Source organism: Zerene cesonia, chromosome 7 (genome assembly GCF_012273895.1).
Source record: "Zerene cesonia ecotype Mississippi chromosome 7, Zerene_cesonia_1.1, whole genome shotgun sequence".
Lineage (NCBI taxonomy): Eukaryota > Metazoa > Arthropoda > Insecta > Lepidoptera > Pieridae > Zerene > Zerene cesonia.
The window spans coordinates 7,673,968-7,696,792 of NC_052108.1; the positions used below are offsets into that span (position 1 = coordinate 7,673,968).

The 22,825-nt window shown below is 32.1% G+C and overlaps 2 protein-coding genes across 3 annotated transcripts in view; one reads left to right on the forward strand and one right to left on the reverse strand.

Annotated features, from left to right (window-relative positions):
* LOC119828233 (peptide transporter family 1-like) overlaps positions 1–12,727 on the reverse strand; it is a 17,876-nt gene extending 5,149 nt beyond the window's left edge. Inside the window, exons 1-13 of the mRNA XM_038350337.1 lie at positions 12,698–12,727; positions 12,084–12,165; positions 11,458–11,599; positions 11,132–11,218; positions 10,485–10,759; positions 9,098–9,180; positions 8,725–8,895; positions 8,412–8,537; positions 7,911–8,033; positions 7,101–7,420; positions 4,768–4,975; positions 4,401–4,487; positions 1,624–1,773 (exon numbers count right to left, since the gene is read on the reverse strand). Coding sequence (XP_038206265.1) covers positions 1,624–1,773; positions 4,401–4,487; positions 4,768–4,975; positions 7,101–7,420; positions 7,911–8,033; positions 8,412–8,537; positions 8,725–8,895; positions 9,098–9,180; positions 10,485–10,759; positions 11,132–11,218; positions 11,458–11,599; positions 12,084–12,165; positions 12,698–12,727 — 1,884 coding nt within the window. The remainder of the gene's footprint in view (positions 1–1,623; positions 1,774–4,400; positions 4,488–4,767; positions 4,976–7,100; positions 7,421–7,910; positions 8,034–8,411; positions 8,538–8,724; positions 8,896–9,097; positions 9,181–10,484; positions 10,760–11,131; positions 11,219–11,457; positions 11,600–12,083; positions 12,166–12,697) is intronic.
* A 2,701-nt stretch (positions 12,728–15,428) lies between these two features.
* On the forward strand, positions 15,429–22,444 carry LOC119840909 (myb-like protein X). Of its 2 annotated transcripts, none has more exons than XM_038367687.1 (8): positions 15,429–15,570; positions 15,780–16,016; positions 16,843–16,960; positions 17,546–18,891; positions 18,928–20,537; positions 20,662–20,927; positions 21,147–21,351; positions 22,263–22,444. In XM_038367687.1, exons 2-8 carry the CDS (start codon positions 15,800–15,802, stop codon positions 22,329–22,331), a joined length of 3,831 nt encoding a protein of 1,276 aa, XP_038223615.1. In that variant the 5' UTR covers positions 15,429–15,570; positions 15,780–15,799; the 3' UTR covers positions 22,332–22,444. The 2 variants fall into 2 exon arrangements, with proteins under 2 accessions (XP_038223615.1, XP_038223614.1); XM_038367686.1 differs by having other exon boundaries at positions 15,797–16,016.
* The last annotated feature ends 381 nt before the right edge of the window (positions 22,445–22,825 follow it).

Below are 22,825 nucleotides of genomic sequence, written 5' to 3' on the forward strand. Positions count from 1 at the left end.
TCAGCTATCGTCATTTCCACAATAAATGCTGAAACTGCAACGTCGGCGATCCTCCTATGGTGACTATACATAATTAGCTGAAATCACTACCCACAAAGATAAACCTGTTTTCAAATTATTACATTAAAATCTATACTAATGTTATCAGTAGATAAAGATTGTGAATCTATAACGTTGTTGGGGGTAATCTGGATCTTAATATGGGAGTCGAACACGCTTCTGCACGAATTGGGATAGTACGCACCGAGGAATTACCACACACTCACAGAAGAACGGCGTGAAATATAGCATGATATTGTGTTTCGTACGGCCAGTGGGGGAGCCACAGGCCCGTTTCCTTTTCCTCACCCTTCCCTGTCTATTCCTCATTTCCAGTCGTCAATCTTTTCCTTATCCTTTACCCCTAAAAGCGGACAGCGCATTTAAAGAGGCATTACGTTTGCGAATGTTCATGGGCGGTGGTGATCGCTTACTGTCAGGCGAACCACCAGCTCATTTATCCGCTACGATAAAAAAATTCTGCTGAACCTATTTTAATATTTCTACCAACAGAAAGCAACATTATCTTTAAGTGTAATAGCGTATATTTTATTTTGTTTTTCTTACAGGATCAAGTCAGGACAAAAGGCTAGTTTAACAAATTTTCGCCTACGCTCGCGTATTTATTTACATGCGAATATAACCAACAAATCCTTTGTACGTAATCCAATCAAAAAACATTGAAACGAAAACAGTGACATTTTCCTCTCTCAGCTATGTTAAAGCTGAAATAATATAATTTGAAGAGCTACAAGTCACCGCCGGCGAGTATTTTACGTTCTAGATAAATAAGCAAATGCGATATCATTATGTTTTATTTTTGCGCTGGAAAATTTATACAAAATACTCGTATATACACAAATCTTTATCTGTAATGGAAAAGGTACGACTTTGTTTCAATTTGTGAAATAAGAGAGCTGCTTGCTTAGTTATTTTTTATATGTTTTTCGACTTTGGCCGAATATTTTAATATTTTAATAGCATTTTGTTATATAATTAGATAACTTCGAATTTTTTTTTTGTAAAAATAATAGTTAAATTTAAATGTTCAATTTTATTATATACTTATATATTTATAATATAAGATACGCTATAAATTCGTCTGACATTAAATTATGCATTACCAGCCACACGTCCCGACTCCGCCCTAGTTGACCCGGGTTTAAAATAAAATATGACGCTAACAAAGTGGCTTTTAATAATTCTTCTGTTTAATAATTTTTAAAATCGTTCCAGTACATCTAGAGATCATCCCCTACAATATCACAAATTCACAAACTATACACTCTTTATACTAATATAGATCGTCCCAGCGTCGCCCTTGGTAGGTTTTTTCTTTCCACAAGAACCATCCTTATGCAATAACAAAAACGTTACAAGAATAAGCCGAATTGGTCGAGCTGTTTTCGATTTTTACACTTAGCCACACATTTGGCGATACATTTTTATTTACATATATTGTCCATGTTTTTCTGATAACTAGATCCTACTAGCAAATATTAATAAACATTACTTACAGCTACCTATAGTTGGATACAACATTACACATATCTACCTATTGTAGAATAAAAAATTCATATTTACCTGTGCATAGTTAACAAAGACTCTCGTTATAACTATAATAATCACATTTCCAATCGCCTCAGTAAGCAGGAAAGCTGCTGCCATAACAGCTTTCATACTCTCCGGTGATTCTTTGAACGAGAACTCGTTACCAGTTACCGCAAAGAGAACCTGTAATTATTTTTTATTAATTTTAGCTGTATACTAACTATGCTATGTTTGAGTGTTTTTTTTATGTCATAGTCGGTAATAAAGCTGGTGGGTCGCCTGATGGTAAGCGCTACCACCGCCCATGCACATCTGGAGAGGCGTAAGCTTATGCTCTACAAATTGATTGCCAACTTCGAATTGGAATGGTATTGAATGGAAAGATTGAAGAAAGGAATTAAGGAAAGGACTTGGAAGGGTAAGGAAAAGGATATCGAGCACGCTTTGACACGAATTGGGCCAGTTTGCACCGGGGTAGTACTCCTATAAAAGACCGACGTGAAATAGTAATATGGTATAGTATTCCGTTTGGTGGATACATCATTCGTTTGTATCAGAGCTGGAAACGTTAGGTAAGGCATGTAAGAGATATCTCGAGTTAATGACATAGTGATGAGTTTACAATTAAATCATAAGTATCTATGGTAAAAAGAATGGAAAAAAGCGGTGATGAAGCTTTACTACTCGGACACTCATGATCAAACCTGACCTTAGCAATCGAATTACTTCTGCTTTTTTGGTTTTATTTTACTTTTTAAATTAGAATTTTTTAATTCTTTTCAATACCAAAAGATGCGTATACGATACCTTCCTATTAATGAAGTAATATATTCTACCTTTTATATTTTCATATCTATCCTAAAGTATATTAGACATAACCAAAAACGCCCGAGAATTATTTTTAACTTTTCTCAATAAAGTCTAGTAAAGTTTTATATCATCTGTGACCTAGTTAAGATTGTCTATTACTATAATTATCTGTTAAATGTAATTTTAATATAAAAAATCAACTATGAAAAAGATGAAGTTAAAATTGACTCTAGCCTTTTAGTAACATACATAAGTGTATATAACACTCGAAAAAAACAACCCTGATAATATTATAATATCTAATATTGATATTAAAAACAAGTCTCAAAAAGTATCACATGTCGAAATATATAATTAAAACAACCATTACGAATAAAAGCAAAAATATAGGGAAAAATAAAGGGAAATATTCTTCCTTCCTTCCGCAAGTAACATAATATGGCATCCTAATTATAATAACGTTATTACCCGCAAAAGAATATTAATTTAACGAACAAATAAATATGCCGTATATATAAATATTTGTTCCTTAAATTTATAGTCCTTTACGAATAAGCATACAAAATATAATAGACCGCCAACATTCTAAAGGAAATCTACCCAAAATCTACATAGGAAACAAAAGCTTTCTCACGCCACAGATAAGATAATAGTTACTGGAGAAATTTGGCGCTGGCAACACCAAATTGTCGATGCAAACGATCCAAGTTCCTTGAAATAACTGCTCATTGACTCGACTGCAGCGGTAGAATGTTATAAGCATTGTACAGTTATACGACTTTAGGCCACTTTCAGTGCAGATCTATACTAACTAGCTAGCTAATAAACTAACAATATGAAGATGAAGAGTTTGTTTGTGTTTATGTTGTATGATCCTGTTTGTTTAATGAATCCGTGTGTTTATAGTTATATATTTTATTGTCTATCGTATATATTATCGTGCAAAAACATATGAAATTAATGAAATATAATTAATAAATGAAATGAATGAATAAATGAAATATCCTTTATTGCACACTCAACAAACAATAAAATAACAAAAAAAAATAGGAAATGTCGTAAATGATAACATACCAATTTCTTAGAAGATTTTGACATCAAATAATAACCGAAGCCTTAACATAACGTAATGTATGCAAAGAGTGAAGCAACGGGAGGAAAGGTAAAGAGATAAATAAAAAAAAAACCTGAACATATTATTTTAAAAGATACATTGACGTAACATTTTCTATCAAACTTATTTTCAACATAGAATTTTATCTAAACTTTCATAATTCCAATCCTTAGTGATATCATGAATGCAAAAGTGTGTTTTTTTGTTTGTTTGAAACGTCACAACGGAGCGATATTATGATAGGATTTTTGTGTCTGGATGAAGGTAGAAGGCTAGAGTAGGCTGTAGCCAATGTCACTATATAGCTACATCTTACAGTGCTGCAACAATTAATTTAATTAATTTTCTACAAATACGCCTGTACCACGTAAATTCAAAATTATGATCAAGGAATTCAAACACAGAAGCTATAGTTGTGTAAATAAAGAAACATTACACTCCTTTGGCCAGTGTTGTAATAAATCACACCACAGATGTGAAAAACATCCCAACACCTAAAGAACTTGTATAGAAGTGATAAGTTACAAATAATTACCTGATAACTCGAGCTTGTTAAAAGTTACAAAGCGATTCGATTTAAAAACTTTTAACAAGATTCAGACAAAACAGCAACTTTTGAAAAGGTCAAGTTAATTTTAAAATTTGAGACAATTATTTAGTTATTTATAATATCAGGGGGCAAAAAACAAGGCAGTGTTGCCATTTTAATGAACCCTAAATTTAGCTTCGTTTAAATTATTTGTGACCGCAGTCACGTACGCAGTAATGCATTCCTGGAGAGCGTAGTTTTTTTATCAAAAAACCTAATTCCGTGGAACGTTATTTTACTGTACAAATGAAGACCATTTTTAACATGAGTAATTTTTTTTGGATGTAATTTACTTACCTCGGCTATCGAAATAATTATAAATTGAGGCAAAAGCCAGGCCATTGTGATTGAATTCGGTTGAGTGATGATATTTAACGAGGCTTTCTGAAAATAATGTTAATTGATTAATTTAATTTTTTAACCTTTTAGGCTCAATGGCTTAGATTTAATTTCATAATAAGATGATAACCCAAAAACATTATAAAATAACCAATAAGCCCTGCCTTCGAATCCCAAATGTAAATAACAAAACACAGTCATCTATTCTTGCAAAAAACAGAAAATTATTCATCTACTAGCAAAAACACGAGACTCCACGACACAATCAAAGTTGCCAACCCAAAAAAACCTGTAAAGCGTAAAAGTGCCATAAACAAACACTCACATAATCGTCTCCAATAATTATCGCGTACACACCACCGCTCAGCATTCTTAGTTCTTTCGTGACGGAATTATTCACTCTCATAGTGTACTGTGAGGCGAAAACGTCAGTGTACTTCGATATGCCGGTATGGATACGACACTCTACTTGATTCCTCTTTTCATTGAAAAGCGATACGCTTGTCGCATTCACTTTTTCTGATACTAGGAACCTGGAATATGTATGCGGTATAAATTGTTTCTTAAAGGAAAAGAGAGAATCAATCAGTAATGGAATTATAATCTGTGATAGTAAATTACATATTTATTACTTCACTAACATTTTATATTATGCTGGACGGATAATCAGTTTATATATTAAAGTTTTGTAGACGGTTTTTTGCGTTGTTTAATGTTTATGTTACAAAAGGGACCGACATTGTTATAATTATAAAAAAAAAACATTTCTATATTATCACAGTAAATAGAATACTTTCTACTTACTATAGAATTATGGACGATAACTATCCAAAAATGGCATAGACAAAAATTTTACAATATTATTTACCTCGTTTCACTTTTATATTTTTATTAAAAAAGTTATGTGCTCAACGGGTACATACATATACCCAAATAATATGGAAATTACAAGTCAAAAACATGAAAGGAACTTATGGAGCGGCAAAGGGAAAGAGTAAAGAAAATATATGTGGGAACTTTGAAGTGGCTTATGGGAGAAATGATTCCTAAATAAATATGGAATATAACCCAATCATTTACATGAAAATTAAATATTTGAAACGAAAATCATATATAACTCGCGGTTATTAAGTAACAAGTTATTGGATATTTTATTTATTACTAGCTTTCCGACCTTCGCCCGCATAGTATAGGAAAAGATAGACACTCTCTAAAAAAAAGGGCTTTTATTAAAGTTACGAAATGCTATACTTCCAAATAAGTAAATACGTACCATCTGCCATTAAAATCTAAATAGAGTAAGGAAACGCAAAGAAAAGAGGGATATTTCTTAAACACTTAAAACCACATCACTGATGTAAATACCATATGAAACGTTTGTGCATTTTTAATGCACAAAATTTTCCTTAATATGAATTAAAAAAAGTAAAGTAGGTTTAATATATATATGATATACATCAATAGAAATTTTCCCTGAATTGTTTTTGATTTTTATGTCTATTTTTCATAACCTTGTTTTTTCTTTTATTTAATGCATGCGATGTTACACCCATATAATATTTTACATTTTTTGTGTTGGTGGTGTAAATAATTGTTGGCTAAACTAAATAAAATAAATGTCTCTCTACAAACATTCGATTTATATCGCAAAAGTCGCTAACATTGCTATACTTTAATTACGAGTTGCCAAATTGTTTTGCACAAGCAAAAGGCTTCTCTGAAAAGTAGAAAAGGGTGCTTGTTAATTCACGTAAAATTCCCTTCCAACCAAATTAATTTGCTATTGACGCTTGAGTTTAATCATTACAAAGTAACGAACTTTGATATAAACTGTTGTATAATTTAATCAGTTACAAACGTTAATTGTAATACTTTAATCAGTTCAGGAAAAGTCAAAATCATGGACTGTTAAAATTAACCGTTACTAGCTACTAAGAATTAACAAAAAACCAACGAACAACCATTTTAATGGCTCGAGCACGTGGAAAGTTTGGATGATATTTTCCAATATCTTGAAAAAGTGGAATGTTCTCGAAATAATTTCCGAAGGTAGATTTAGTTACGCGATCCAATTTATTAATATGGCACCGAAAATTCTAAAAATTATTAAAGAATCTGTCGAAAGTACTCATAAATATATGACTTTTTCAGCTTTACGGAGATTTACCTTACCTTTGGTAATTTGATTTTTCTTTGGTACAAATAACATTGCTCTGTAGGCATAAGACCGCCTATTAAGCAATTTATAATGTTTTGTATTAATTCGTTTTGGTGTGTCAAATAAAGTTTCGTTCATTCATTCATTCATTACTGTTTATATTAATTAGTGTTTGATTTGATGCATTTTCAAGCGACTTCAAATAAAGTGGAGGTTATTAAGTAAACTGTATTTTTTGTTTGTAACCTCATAAACTTTTACTGGGTGAACCGATTTTCATGATTCTTTTTATTTTTGAAAGTTGTTGCCTGCCATGTAGTCCCATTTAAATTTGCTCTAGTTCAGACAATTTGAAGGCTTTTTCGTTCAGCTTGAGAAAAAATAATTATCTCTAAAACATTTCTAACTCTTTGTTTTTTTGCCTCACTGCTGCATTGCTACTGCTAAAATAACTCATACAACACCAAATAAACAATAACATAACACGAGATTCATCTTACCTAACAACAGGAAGACCCGATTTGCTCTTATCAACATTATCCATAAACCTCGTCATTTTATCACCGGTTAAATAAAACGAAACAGCATTATTTTCCTCCAACCAAAATATTTCGTTTCGCGGTTGTATACAATTCCCGCCTAAAGCTAACGTCAGATTCTCTGTTCCTCTGGCACGTATGTGCCTATTCGTATAGAGCGAAAGAGATGGTATCGTGTATGTTATGTTTTGTTGGTCGTTATAAATGGAAATAGAACAAGGGTTGCCATTAAAAATACGAAGTTGTGAATATCCCGCTTGCGGCAATTCTGGATATGTAGTCTGAAAATTTAATAATATTATTTATTGACATAAAATAAAGTAACTTGTACATCTTTTATACAACCCACCGACTACTGAACTAGATGGGAACTGTGTTTTGGTTGTCGGTGGCTTCCCTTCACAAATTAATAATATACGTAATTTAAGCGACATAATAAAAAAATCATAAAATACGCAATGTATGAAATTACGGAGGTTATTATAAGAAAATTTTCGTGTCTTCCGGTCTATCGATTTTCTTTTTCGGACAAGAATGTGATCGGCCTTCAGTGTCGTGCGAGATCGAGAGATTTTTTTTAGTCTACACCGGGAATCGAACCCCTCGGTGTTACGGTAAGGTAATTAGTGCCTATTTAATAAATTTCTTCAATAATTATTCTATGTAAATTCATCGGTAATATCGATACGTCAATAACGGTTTTAAATTATTTTATAAATTGCTTTATACATATTATAAGTTTCTTTTTTTCCTATTTTAATAGGAACTTACCTTAATATATATTTCAACGAAGGCCGAAGCAATAAACGCAAACCCAGCCAATATCCCCCCTACTGCTAGCTTGTGTAATGGATTCTTCATGATATTACGCTTTTCCAAATGTGGATAAACCCACTAAAAATAAATACATATATTAATCTATCTATAAAACATCTTTCACCGTTGCATATGTACGTACTGTATGTTTAGTGAATGGATTAATAAGCATTATGAAAATTATAAGTAATTTATTAAAAAAGATAACGTTTATTTTCTATTGTAAATATTTATTTTCTTTTGACTTGTCTTTAATAAATTATTTATTTTATAATTAAATTTAAAAAACAAAGCAACATTTGCATACTTTAGTAAATAATTTGAATTTCGAAATAAGAGCTTGCCACTAATATTACCATAGACAACATAATAATAGAAAATGACGATTCTGCAACGATACGAGCGTGTTAAAAAAATGTTAACTGCGCAATTGTAGACGTGATTCGGAGCACTAACCTTTTGTGTCAAAGGGATGAAAATTAAAATGCAAACGGGTGTAATCACTTGCAACTGATCTGGCTTAACCGTAATCAAGCCCAGGGTTCCGTCCATCTTTGTTGCTTGTAGTGTCCACCTGGAACCCTGAATTATAAAGAAATTTAATTGTTGATCTATTTCACACTTATCATCTTTTGCAGTTGAATCGTTTCGTAAAAATATATTACTAAATCACTACAAACTAAAGTAAATACTAAAGTAATATTATTTTTTTTATTTGAAATAAAAAATAAGAGGATGTGTAATTGAGTAAAACCTAATTACATCTTACCAGTTGATCTAACAGAGCCCAAAACACCGGTAATACAGTGAACAGCATAAGTATAGATAACGTTTTCTTCACATCTCTAATGAAACTTTTGTCATACTTGTGTTGCGTGCTATCCAACCAATGAGCGTTATTATCCTCCTTTCCTTTAATAAGTGTAGTCTTTAAACCTAACTGATGAAATAAGTGAATTAAGAACAATAAATCATTTTGAATTTGAAGAAAATTGTAAAAAACTTTCTATTTTATTTAACATTGTATTAAATTTGGTAAAATACCTTTAAATTCAGATCATTTTTACACTTTACCTATAAAGTTTTAAGTTGTTAGTGAATTATAAAATGAAAATAAAGATTACATTTTAGAATAAACTCACAAAAATGCACTTTACAAAATCCAGCAACACATTCCCATCTGGTTTGTTTATTATATATCTCCTCTTTGCACTCACAAAAATAACTAAAATAAAGTAAATAATAGCTAATTTAAAATATCAATAATGGTGAATATTTTACGGTTATAAAGTACCTACTCTCTACATTTAAATTCCATTTAGTATGTGGCTTTTTATAGATAACATTTGATAAACTTTTTTGTACGTAAGTAATAAGTAAATCTGTTTAAACAAAAATTAATCGCTGTTCGTTAGTCTCGCTAAAAATCTAGAATGGCGGGTAATTTTGATAATTTTGATTTTGATGGATTCATAATAGTCATAGGAAGGTTTAAAGTAAGAAAAATGTAATCAAAAACACAGGGTCAACTAGTATAACTGTATATTATATGCTCATAAATAATTTTTTCTTCTTTTTTACACAATATAAGTTTGTTTTTACAAAAATTTCGCCAAACTGCTAAACAGCTTGTTGGCGAAATTAATAAGTTTATTATTTACTATAATTGGTAAATATCCAATTTACGCGAACTATTTTATGCCTTGCGTAAAAATATTTGAACAATGATAATGTCATTTATAATCTCAAACATACTTACATTATATAACATTGGAATAATGAACAACTGTAAATAAATGACCTTAAGATAAAGTTATACGAAACTAATATCAAGATGCTGTGAAATGTGAATATTACATACAAAAGTGTAGATGCTAATAACAGCAATATGAAAATTATGCTAATATGTAATAATAAGTTTCAGCATTCCCTATTATAGGTATACTGGTATAGTATTAAATTATCTGTGGCTTTACCTATAGTCATGGGTGGTTGACTTTTAATGTATCTACACGTAAACAAAAAATAATCGTTCAAGTATGAATCGGACTCGTGACGTAAGGGCGTTGCGTACAATAAGCTAAAGAGAAGCTGTAAAAAACAGTCACCCTTCCAAATTATGACCATGTCGATCGTTGCTTAACCTCGATTTTTTATTATTTTTCAAAACTCTCCCGGTTCATGAGATGCAGCCTGGTGACAAATGGACGGACCGTTCGACAAACAGACAGACAGCAATGTCTTACTTATAAGACCTTTGTTATAACATCTTCTCGATATGTAGGGTTTCAATAGTTTTCAGCGAAGTATTTCAGACGTCGCAATAAGTAAAGTAATGAATTAATGTGTGTTAAAGTATATACTCGTCGATTCCAATAAATGTTGTCTATAAATATAAACGACTACAGGTAATTTATGACGTTGGATGATTTTTATCATATATCTTATGAATTCTTAATATATTCATACTTCATCGATCCAACGAACATATGTCGAAATCCCATAATACTCTATCTTCCCTAAACTTACCAATAGATATCAAAACGACCACGCCCGGAGCGCCAAATGCCAGCGAATAGCAGTCTTTCTCCCCAAAACAATGCACCTCAGACCTTAATATCGGCGAGACAATCTTCGCTATCATACTACCGACACATAATGTAAAGTATAGGATGCTAAAGTAGACAGCCAAATGGTTTTCCTGTTGAGGCAATTTAAACTGTTCACCACCAAACGAAGAAACGCATGGCTTTATACCTCCTGTACCGAGAGTTATCATAAACAAGCCCAGGAGAGTACATAAACTGAAAATAATAGACTCTTATATTATATGCTCAATAATAATATGGCAACACAACATACTATGACATCATTCAAAGAACAGTCTTTTACGGAGATAAATTCTGTCAGTGCTCAAGTAATGCATAGCATAGCTACATAAGCTGACATAAGTATCAATACAAAAATGGACCTCCAGTCCAGTTATTTATTTTCTTCCTTCTAATAAAAATAGGAATTAGACGACCAGTTTAACTCAGACAGTTTTTTTTTTTCAAGAAGATTGTCTCAGACAGTAAGGACCCAATTTATATCTAATATTTAACCAAATTAACACTTTGATCAGATTTGATTTTCATGAAATTACCATTTCCTCGAAATTGATAGAAGATTCTTACTTTGCGGGTATATGCAGCACTGGAATTGCTGTCACTGCTACTAAAATATTGCCAGCTGCGTATATAAACATCAAATATAAAATGGTCCTAAAAAATAGCAATTTTTATTATCCTGGAAAATGAAGCGGATAAATGTATGTTTAGTGTCTCAGACTACTAAAATATTTTAAAGCATTGAATTATTTTATAATTCTAAAATAATGTAATTGAGTATGAGAAATATAAAGATAATTGTTTCAAAAATCTCCACGAATTTAAAGGCGCTCAGAGCGCCTCTGGTGAGTCAAATATATCTAAATAAGATATTCACTCATAGGCAAGCTGACCTGAACTTTCCGAGCCAGTTATCAGCAAGTATTCCACCGATAATTGGAAACACGTAAACAAATGTACTGAAAACGTGATAAGTCTCCGTCGCCCCTTCATCAGTATAACCCAACTTACTACGTAAGTATAAGGTAAGGAATGCTGAAATTAAAACAGTTTCTTTTTCTTTATTTAACACAGATGCATGTTACGAAAACGTAAAGAAGGTTAGAAGGGCTTGTAACCCCACTGATCAGGTGAGACATCGGCGGCTGAGAGGGCCGCGGATGAATTCGACCAGTACACGTGGCTCTTTCATTAAAGCGACTTGACAAAAATCTATAGAGATTAGTCGGTAGTATTGCAATGAGAGTCTGACATAACCCAGGGCCTTTTACTGGGGTCTTTGAGTATGCGTAAAGTATTCTCCTCTTTAAAAAAACGGTAACGCCTCGGATAAAAGAACTACAAAAAGAACGATGTTGACATACAAGACAATTACAATTCTCGAATACATCCTTTCTCTATTAAATGCTTCGAAATTAAATTGCAACAAATAAACATAGTTATCATTCCTTTAGAATTGAATTGATGAAAGTTGTTAGTGATGTTATTACCGACAAAACAGTCAATTTATTTTTCTCACCTCTCATGCCAGAATATGAGAACCGTTCACAGAACTCTGTGAGGATTATGAGCATTACGATCCTTGGAAAATGATCCTTAACCTGAAAAAGCGTACTTTCCTATTTAAACCATCAAGTGGAATATAGGATAATCGCTAACCTGTTTTTGTACTAAAAACTATGCACATTTCCATTTGCTATTTAAACAATGTATAGGAAATAAATACATTTTCTAGGACTTTTACACAATGATATATTATATGAATAGCTAGACATAGACAAACGTACAGTTTATCTCTAGCTTTGAGTCCATGGCCGTAAATTACTATTGCCGAGTTCCTTTGAAGTCTAAAGACGTAAGTAAACACTGATCTTTTTTTCTTTTTTATATTTTTCTTGAAATACCTACCCATTTTTATAGGGCTACTTCATATATCATTGATTTTTCGCTTAGTAGATAACTACTCAGTGAATAACTTACTTTACCATCTAAATAGATGCCGGATGTCCCTTAGACACAAAAAACCGGAAGAGTAAAAGATACTTCGTTTAATCATAATTCATACTTACATCAAAAAAGTATATTTTTTATATTTTTACTTCTTTACTTATCCTAACAACATACGCAACTAACCTGAGCCCTGTCATTATCAGTTTTCTCCATTATCACACAACACTGACAAATATATAGTGACAAATAACAAGAATAATAACTATAGTGTTATTTATATATTCCGTAAACCAAACATGTCATCTCACGCAGCGTCACTGTGCAACCAGATTGCAAGGGAAAGCCTTATGCTAATATTAGTTTAATTATATTAGAACTATAATAAGCTACATACCTAGATAAGTATTCTGTTAATTGTTTAGTGAACGTTAAGGTAGAATGTTTAACTCTTAATAGAAACTGTTGTGTCAGCATATTTGTTCACTAACTTTTTTATTTTTGTATATTTATTTATAATACTTTATATAATACAAAACAGAAAGTAAAGTTTATACAAAATAATGGCACAATGATATTTCGTACAAAAGGCGGCCTTATTGCTAGACAGCAATCTCTGCTAGGCAACTTTCCTATAGGACTCATTGATCTCGCAAAAAAATCTGTCTCTCCGCGTCTGACTGGCTATTCGTATGCAGCGGATTTTCACTATTTTAATAATTTTAATCAAAGAATAAACAGCTATTTCTTATTGGTTGAAACAGCAACGCGCAAGTCGGAGAGTCGTCATATCAATCACAAATATTATAACGTTAAACATAATTTCAATTATCAAATATGACATAAAAAACTATACCTACATTATTTCCAGTTTAATCATAACATTATAATAGCAATTTATTATTCTGTATTATGTAATATAAATAACAGAACAAAATTAGTAATTACCATGAATTCACAAGAATTACATTGGAATTAGTGGCATCGATAGAACATCACAGTCTGTATTATTTTTGCACAATAAATACGACTTGCCAACCGACTTTCAGAAAGAGGTTCTCGATTCGCCTGTTTCTTTGTTTCATCAGAACTTTTGACTTGGTAAACAGATTTTGAAGGATCATCCAAAATTTTTATTTGAAAGCTGCTTTGGTGGCCTTCCATGAGGTTCCATTAGAATTTTGTGTAGTTCTGACAATTTGAAGGTGGTTATGTTTCTTGATAAAAATTATTATTACGTAATGTAATTTAAAGACCATTTTCGATGATAATTCGAATGACGATCTTACTATTCTTGATTCTTATGAATAAAGTATATTTATTCTTAAGAATACATAATATTATTGAATATTTCAACCGCAAGCGAACACAAAATTACAAGTATATATTTCAATAAAAGCCTTAGTACATAAGCTATATAATTGCCAAGTATATTCAATATCCATTCAGTGGTTTACGAGTGAGACTTCATGTTTTTATATTATATCATCATCATCATCATCAGCCCATATATGTTCCCACTGCTGGGACACAGGCCTCCTATGAGGGTTCAGGCCATAATCCACCGCGCTGGCCAAGTGCGGGTTGGCAGATGTCACATGTCGTCGAACTTTTGATTCTTGGACATGCCGGTTTCCTCACGATGTTTTTCTTCACCGTTTTAAGCAGTGATGATGATGTGATGTTATCCACATGTGCAGATAAATTGAAAAATCAATTTATTTCCTGCACGCTAGCCCGGTCTCGAACCCCGACTTATTGATTTTGAAGTCCGAGGTTCTCACCACTGAGCACCACTGCTTATGTTTCATAAAATAATTGCTTAACCTTTGTATCGCATATGTACATACTTTTTTTCAAATGCAACTATTGTTTTTAAGTATACAATAAATTCCATTAAATATTATTTGCTCAATTACAAGACTTAAAAAAAAAAAAATAAATAAAAATAGTTTATTTCATTTCCAATTTTACAAAATATGGAGTAGTAGGGACCTCCTAGTAAGTTTAAGAAAAAACCTGTGTCAGGAGGACCCGCTCTTCCTTAACTTAAGTATTATAACTAGCTATGTGAAAATTTGAATAAACCGATTATATCTAGATATTAATAGTAAATTGTGAAGTGTACGAATGTGTGTATATGTGTGTGTATGTGTGTGTAAATGTGTGTGTGTGAGTGTGCGTGTGTCAGTTTATGTGTGTATATTAGAATTAGGGTGCGTATATGTAAGTGAAGACATGTAGGTAAATAGCAGTGTAAATCTCTTCGATGGTATGATTATATGTATGTAATGGAAATTATGTGTTATGGAGGGTACTATACAGAATTTAAATAAATAATAATAATATTAAATAAATATATAATTTATAAATGGCCAGAAGTTGCGAGGAGGTTTTCAGTGTTTTCATAGTTAAGTGTTTTTAACCAATTCATTAAAGTTTTTTTAAGGTCATTACAATTTAAACTATGAATGTTCAATAATTTATTTAGATGGTTGTATATGTAAGCTGAAATAGTTGAGAATTGGCGTTTTGCAAAAACAGTTTTTGTACAGCGAGTTTTAATTACCTCCTTGTGTCTTCTGCCGACTATTGTACATTGATTGAATATTGTTTTTTTATGCGTTTTTAATGTAAGACTTAAAAGGCTTGTATCCAATCTGTCAAACAGATGACGAACAAATGCCAATTGCGTTCCATTTTAGGATCTTCGTATTTAATATTTATTATTAATTTCACAAAGATACACCAAAAAATGTGTAGAGTTTCACAAATTGTAATAATTAATTTTCAGGCTTTCTTGCTATATATTATATGACATTTGAATACATTTTTTTAATAACATAGATACTTATATATTATGTTGATGTTGAAACGTGAACGTTGAAACGGAACGTTGAAAATTTTAAACTTGTTTGACAAACCGCTTTCCTGTTTGTTTCAATTTTGTTTGTTTAAATCGAAAAATAAACGACACAGCTTAAGTATTGATAGAATGCGGATACTGAGTGAATTAATATAAATAGAACATTATTCACATATTAATTTAAATAGCTCAAGTAAGTTATTTCATTAAATATTCATTTCTATAAGAAATGAATCGAGGAAAGAATTCATTCTTTAAATCTTAAATCTCTTTCATTAACAATTTTCTTAGCAACATCGAACTTCCAAATTACCCTTTCAATGCATGTATTTTCAAGCAATTTAAATAACATTTAATAACAAGCTCTGCATATTCAAATAAATTTCTTGTAATTTCAATTAGTTTGTACAATTTTGTAGAAAATGTCGAGCAAATCAAGAATACCATCGCCAGCGCGTTCTCACAAAGCAATTACACCAAGAAGATATAAACCAAGAAAAAGCAGAAGCGTGGGGTCTCCAGCATGTTCAGTTAACTCTAGCAGACTTGCATCTGTCGTTAAGGACGTCATAGATTTATCACCAATGATAAGAAGGAGATCTGTGCTGAATGATGACACAGATATTATCGTGCCTGGAAGTAAGTTCTGACCAAAAATTTTAGTTTGACTAAAGCTCTCAGTCGAAATCACTTTCAAAGCCAATAATTTAAATGAATTATAAAAATCATATAAATTTTTTTAATATTCACTCAAATAGTTTAAATATAATGCAAATACTTGTGATAGGAAATTATATTTATAATTACTGCGGTGACTGTTTTCAACTGCGGATAAATTCACAGGCAATAGCATTTTTATATAACTCGTCTTATTTTGATGAATAAGATATATAATTGTAAAGTTTCATTAAAATCAATACAGTAGTTTACCATGAAACAGTTACAAACCTCTATCATCATACTTACAAACTTTCGTATTTATAATATTAGTATATTACATTATTTGGATGTCTTACAAAATGCCCCAGAAATTTTATTACTATTTCTAAATAAGACTCCAAAGTGTCGCATATTTTTCACAGATCATATCAATAAATTTAAATTTTCTTTTCTTAAGTTTTGAACTATTAATTTTTGACATATATTGGAATATGAGCAAAGTTAATAAATAAATAGTAATATTGTAAATACAAATGTCTTTATGTCTGCCTACTAGGATGCCACTGCTAAGCCACAGAATCCATTTGGATGAAGTTTGGAATGCCTATAGTTGTAGACCCAGACTTAAAAAAACACTATGTCCAATAAGGATTAAAATTGATTGCCTGCGGATTTAAAATGCATGGGCCATCATGGGCAGCATTAAACCGATAAATTATGTACAAAACTGACAATGTCATATATTTACCTAATATTGTTGACAAGCATAGCCCAATAGAATTAATTAAATAATTTCTTTTCGCAGGAAAAAGTTGGTGGAAAAATTTGGATGAAAATTCGAGGGAAGTGCTGGATGTGCTGCAAAATAAAGAAATGGTTGATGCAATGAATGTACTTGAAGATTTAGATGTAGAAATATTGAGGTGAATAATACTTTTTACATTTCCATTAAATCTTATCACATGGTAATTACTGATAGTAACTATGATCTTTTATGATCAGAGAAATGACACTTTAATTGAATAGTAGATGGCAATGGTGCCAATAAGAATAAAAATGCTATGTCACACTAAAAGGCAGGGTCAAACGTTGCTTTGGGTTTTATGGATGACTAGCTGCGTCCCGCGGTTTCACCCACGTTAATCTGTACCTTGTAGGAATATTGGGATAAAAAGTTGCCTATGTGTTATTCCAGTTGTCCAGCTATCTACATACCAAATTTCATTGCAATTGGTTCAGTAAATTTTTTGTGTGAAAGAGTAACAAACATACACACATCCTTGCAAACTTTCGCATTTATAATATTAGTAGGATTATAATATTAGTGGGATAAACAATATTATAATTCCACGAGATAAAGTAAATAATAAATGAAATTTGGTTGTAGTGGCAAAATCGAAGTCAGTAATTGTTAATATATTTGAAACAAAAAACTAAATGTTTGTTATAATTAAATGTAAAAGAATGTTTTTATGGTATTTTAATTAATTTGTTTAATTTTATTTCAGCCAAGGAACAAAGAATTATTCACTTGATCTCCAGGACAGCAGTGATGCAGAATCTATAAAAAGTATTGTTATGCCGCATCGTAAGCTATTTTCTGAAAAAGAAAACACTGCACAGAAAAAGTTCCAAGACATCATGAAACGGAGAGAAACACTTAATGTAACAGAAGCACAAAAAAGTAGGATTGACTGGGATAAAGATTTGAGTATAACCCCTAAAAGTCTCTTTAAGCGACACGAGAAAAGACCTCAACCTGTATTTCCAGCTGCTCTGCTAAGTGTTTCTACAAATAAAACAGTAACAAACGATAAAACATTACAACCAATGGAGCCAAAAACTCAAGGTCGCCACCTATTTGGTAATAGGCCTGCTACTAAACGAAAGAATATGTTTGTGGACTTCATTGTTTCCGATAGTGAAGAAGAAATCCCTGACATGCAACCGAAAATCTTTACGCTAAAACGACAATCCCTACAAAAACGACGCGCAAGCTCTATTTCAAACATTAATTCACCAACAGCAAGTATTACTGACATAGAAATGGATGACTGGAAGCTTTTGCCATCTTCAACTATGGTGGAACATCAATTTGAAGATCAAACAACTCCAAAAAATATAAGACGTAGCATAATATCAGGAAATAATGAAAAGCAAAATTTAACACATGCTGCTGTGCAAGAGAAACAACAGCAAAGAGAAAGGAATATAGACAAATTTATGGACATTGATACTCAAGATGAAGCCGATGTAACACTAATGAATAATGTTGATAAAGAAACATCTAGAACTTTAAATACAACTAAGAACAGGTCTAATTTGAGTAACCGAGTTTCTAATAAGTCTTCAAGAGAAACACAACATGTTAAAAGCCATAACAATAGTAATAAAGTACAAAACAAAGAAGCCGAAATAAGTAAAAACAACAAAAAGAACCTGGAGCAGGAAGAAAGTTTTAGAATTCAATTAAAGTCTGTAGCAAAAGATCTGAATAGGAGTAACAATAAACAAAATCTAAGTAAGGCTGTAGATACTGATGATTATAACAAAGAAAGTAATGTTGAAAAGAATGTACAAATGATTGATATGAAGGAAATTCAAGAAGAATCTAGTGATGAAGAGCTTGAAAATAGCCAACTTCGTTACGAAGAAGATGAGGCTAGGATTGAAGATAAAGGAAATAAATCGGAATATGCACAAAAACAATCAGGGATCCATAAAAACAGCATAAATAGTCAAGAATCAAATATCGTATCTGATGGTAATTCAGACAATTTGCACAAAACAATACAAGATAATAATATCAGTAAGATGATCGAAAAAAAATCGAAACCTGAACACAATGTGTCCAATAGTCAGAATCAGCAATCAGGGAATAAAAGTAAGCAAGATGGAAAACGTAAAACTATTGAAAAGAGCAATAAAACTACAGAAAAACTTAACGATACTCAAGTTACGAAAGAAAATATGCATGCCATAAATTTAAATGAAGCAGAGCAAGAATGTGAGCAAAAGCTGGCTAATACACAAGAAAACACAAATACCATGCAGGGCTTAGAGGATAATAGCGGACAGGAAAAAAATCAAAATGAAAATGAAACAGGACAGCTAGAGAGTGAACTAGAACAAGAAAACATTCAAATAGAAGATGGGCTAGATAATAGTCAAACAGCGCAACAATGTGGCGTATTAGAAGATGAGGAGAGTGAAATAGTAGAGGAAGAGGAAAGTGAAGTAGATCAACACAACGACAGTCACGAAGATGAAGAAGAACAGGTAGACGAGAAAGAAGAACGGGAAAGTGAAGAAGAACAGGAAGAAAGTATAGAAGATGAAGAGGAACAACAGCAAGAAAGTGAATTACTTCAAGATCAAGAAAGTGAAACTGACCAACAAGAGAGTGAAACAGAACACGAGGAAAGCCAAGTGGAACAAGAAGATGATAACCACACTGACGATGCTAAACAAAAAGTCATACATCATAGTCAAAATGACGATGCAACAAACGATAAAAGCGAAGAAAATCAACCCAGTGAAGAAATAGCCAATTCCATGCATGATATAAATACAAATATAAACGAAACAGTAAAATCACCAGAGGCCGTTCTCAATAAACAATCGATCCACGGGAAAATATCTTTAATAGAAGGACGCAACACAAGCGTGAGGAAAACAAAAAGTGTTATACCTAAGAATCTTACTATACGGCCTAGTCTAGCTCCAATCCGTGACAGTATAGAATTCTCAGACGGTACAAGAGATTCGAGCGCCAATAACTCCGGTTGGGACTCCCACAGAACAACGCGAAAAACAATGCGACAAACTTTCGGAAAAGATTTTACGCCACGAAAGTCCCTGCGAACTCTGGTTATGGAAAAGTCAGCGAAGCGTCAAACCAACTTGAACGATAATGAGGAAATTAGCAAGATACCGCAAGCGAATTCCACTGAATATCCCGAATTTGGAAGTGTTGCTGAGGAAATGGAGGTGGAAGAGAGTATAGTTGAAGATTCGGGCCATTCAGAATCGGACCATGAAGAATCGAACCATGCAAAATCGAATCATGAAGAGTCGGATCATGCCGAATTGGACGATGACGAATCGAACCATGCAGAATCGGATCATGCCGAATCGGACCATGAAGAATCGAACCATGCAGAATCGGATCATGCCGAATCGGACAATGAAGAATCGAAACATGAAGAATCGAATCATGAAGAGTCGGATCGTGAAGAATTGAGCCATGCAGCATCGAATCATGAACAGTCGGATCACGTAGAATTAGACCATGAAGAATCGGAGCATGTTGTATCGGACCATGAGATATCGGATCATGCAGAATCCGACCTTGAAGAATCGGCCCATGTAGTATCGTATCAAGAAATATCAAACCATGTAGTATCAGACCATGAAATATCAAAACGCACGCGTCAGACCACATTGGAAACATATTTGCAGAAAATCAAATTGGAGAATATTGCGAAAAAACGCAAAATGGTAAGTCATATATACCTTTAATCAATAACGTTTGCATAATCTTTATGCATTCTAAACTTAAAATTGTATCCCCATTCTTAAAGGCATTAACTTAAATTTTAAAACATTTATATTTCAACACCAGGAGGAAGAAATAAGGAATTCACTTAAAACGGTATCACAAAACGCGAATATATTCAAAGTTCCACTTAAACCAGCCATCAGAAGAACGCAAAAGACAATCAATAAACCCAAAACGAATATAAGGAAACCAGCAATACCTTTGGCTTTGCTTCCCGAAGAAGTTTTGGAGGACTTAAAATATAAACCACCAAAGAGGTATCAACCGAAAAACGCATCATGGGCGACTAAAAGATTATATAAGTTTCTGGAAACCAAATTAGAGCCTCAGTAAGTATTTTATCATGTTGAAGAATCAGTAAGAAAACACATCCAGATTTTATGTAGCTTTTTGTGGATTCATACATTACCTAATGTTTAAGTTGTTGTTGTTTGAAAGGTATGAGACATAGAAAATAAATATTTGGACACGCGATTTGTACTCACGTCTTTCGCTTTAGCATGTCCTTTTGCCTTAATTTCTATTTACATATATTATTTATCTTTCAGATACGACTACAAAGCTCGCGTTCGTGCGGAAAAATTAGTAGAAGTCATATACAACTTTACTCGCGATACGAGGCGTTTTGAAGTCGCGCCGCAGCACAGTGTGGACGCGCTCAAACACGAAATGGCGAGACTCAATGTTGTTAGCACGCACTTTGAGTTCTATGAGTTTATCAAAGCCTATATGCCCAGGGAGGTTAGGAATAAGGTGGGTTTTTTTAATATTTTTGTGTTTGGCAGTCTTTGGTTGCGTGTGGTGAATCTCTTATTGCAAGAGTGCAGAAAAGATAATTTTGGTATGTAATGTCTGCAGTAAATGTATGGAAATATTTTAATGGGTCCCCGGTTAAAATTTTATGTAAAATTATGTTTTGAAATTTCAAATATAATTTCAAAGCTCAGAAAGTTAAAGAGTTATACGACTTCTAAACTATTTGAGTTTATATTTCTTTAATTGTTACCATAAACTTGTATCTTCATAACTGTAGACTTATTTTATTCAGGCGCACATCATTCATAATGAGCGAACTTTCAGAATCATGAACGTAATATGGTGTAATGCTGTTATCTGTAGACTATATATTGTGGCGTTTGGATAAAAAGTACCCTGGTGTGCTCAAATCCAAACTTATAAAATTATAATCTATCTCTGTGTAAATTTTTCCTTGATCAAATCAGCGTTTATAAGTTTTCCGTGAAAGGACAACAAACCTCCATCCATCATACCCTCCTCACAAAGTTTCGCGTTTAAATAGTAGCAGGGTTTCTACAAACAAAACATCCGACTTAAAATAAATATTTAAATGGTTTATATGATAAAACGATATTTAGCAATAAATCGTATCTAATGTTCATACTTTAAATAAAAAGCTAAACAGGATTTTAAATTTTTGTATTTTTATGCTAAGAACTAATATTAATTATTTACTCTACGTACTTGCATTAAAATAAAAAATTCGTTAGTAAATTTACTACACATCTACACAACCAAAAATGTGCTAAAATTATGAAAAAATATCCTTATCAGGGTAATAGATTTGCGTGGATGAGCTAACTCAATTTATTTAGGGGGTATAGTTCTATCTTATTTTCAAATAACAGATTCGTTTTCTTTTCCAGGTGGTACCAGACATAGTTAATAAGATTCCACTTCCGAAACCGAATGTGTTTGCGCAAATCATACGATAAATATAATATTAAGAATTATGCGTTAATTGTATTTTGAGTTTTAATGTAATAATTGGGTGATATTGTGTTGCGTAATTTTATGAATAATGATAATAAATAATTTAAGATGTTGATTTTGAATTTAATTTTTAGTTTTATAGCATTGAAATGCTTTATAAAATTTCTCATGTTGATTTTGTTTCATTACACATTTCATCATACTTTATGCATATTTCATTTGTTGCAACACCTACTGCCGTTCAAGGATAAATGAGGATAAATAACGACAAAACACGTTCTTTTAAACTAGGATTTATTTCGAAAATAGGATACAAATGTACACTATGCACTATGTTACAATACGATGGAGCACCATACACACTTGAAATAAGGTCGGGGTTACATACGTGTACGTTGTGTTCACAGCGGTGCAAAAACGCTTCATAATCGAAAACTAAATTGTAAATGCAACATTGAGTATAAAATAAAGAGTACATTAAAATATCTTACAATTT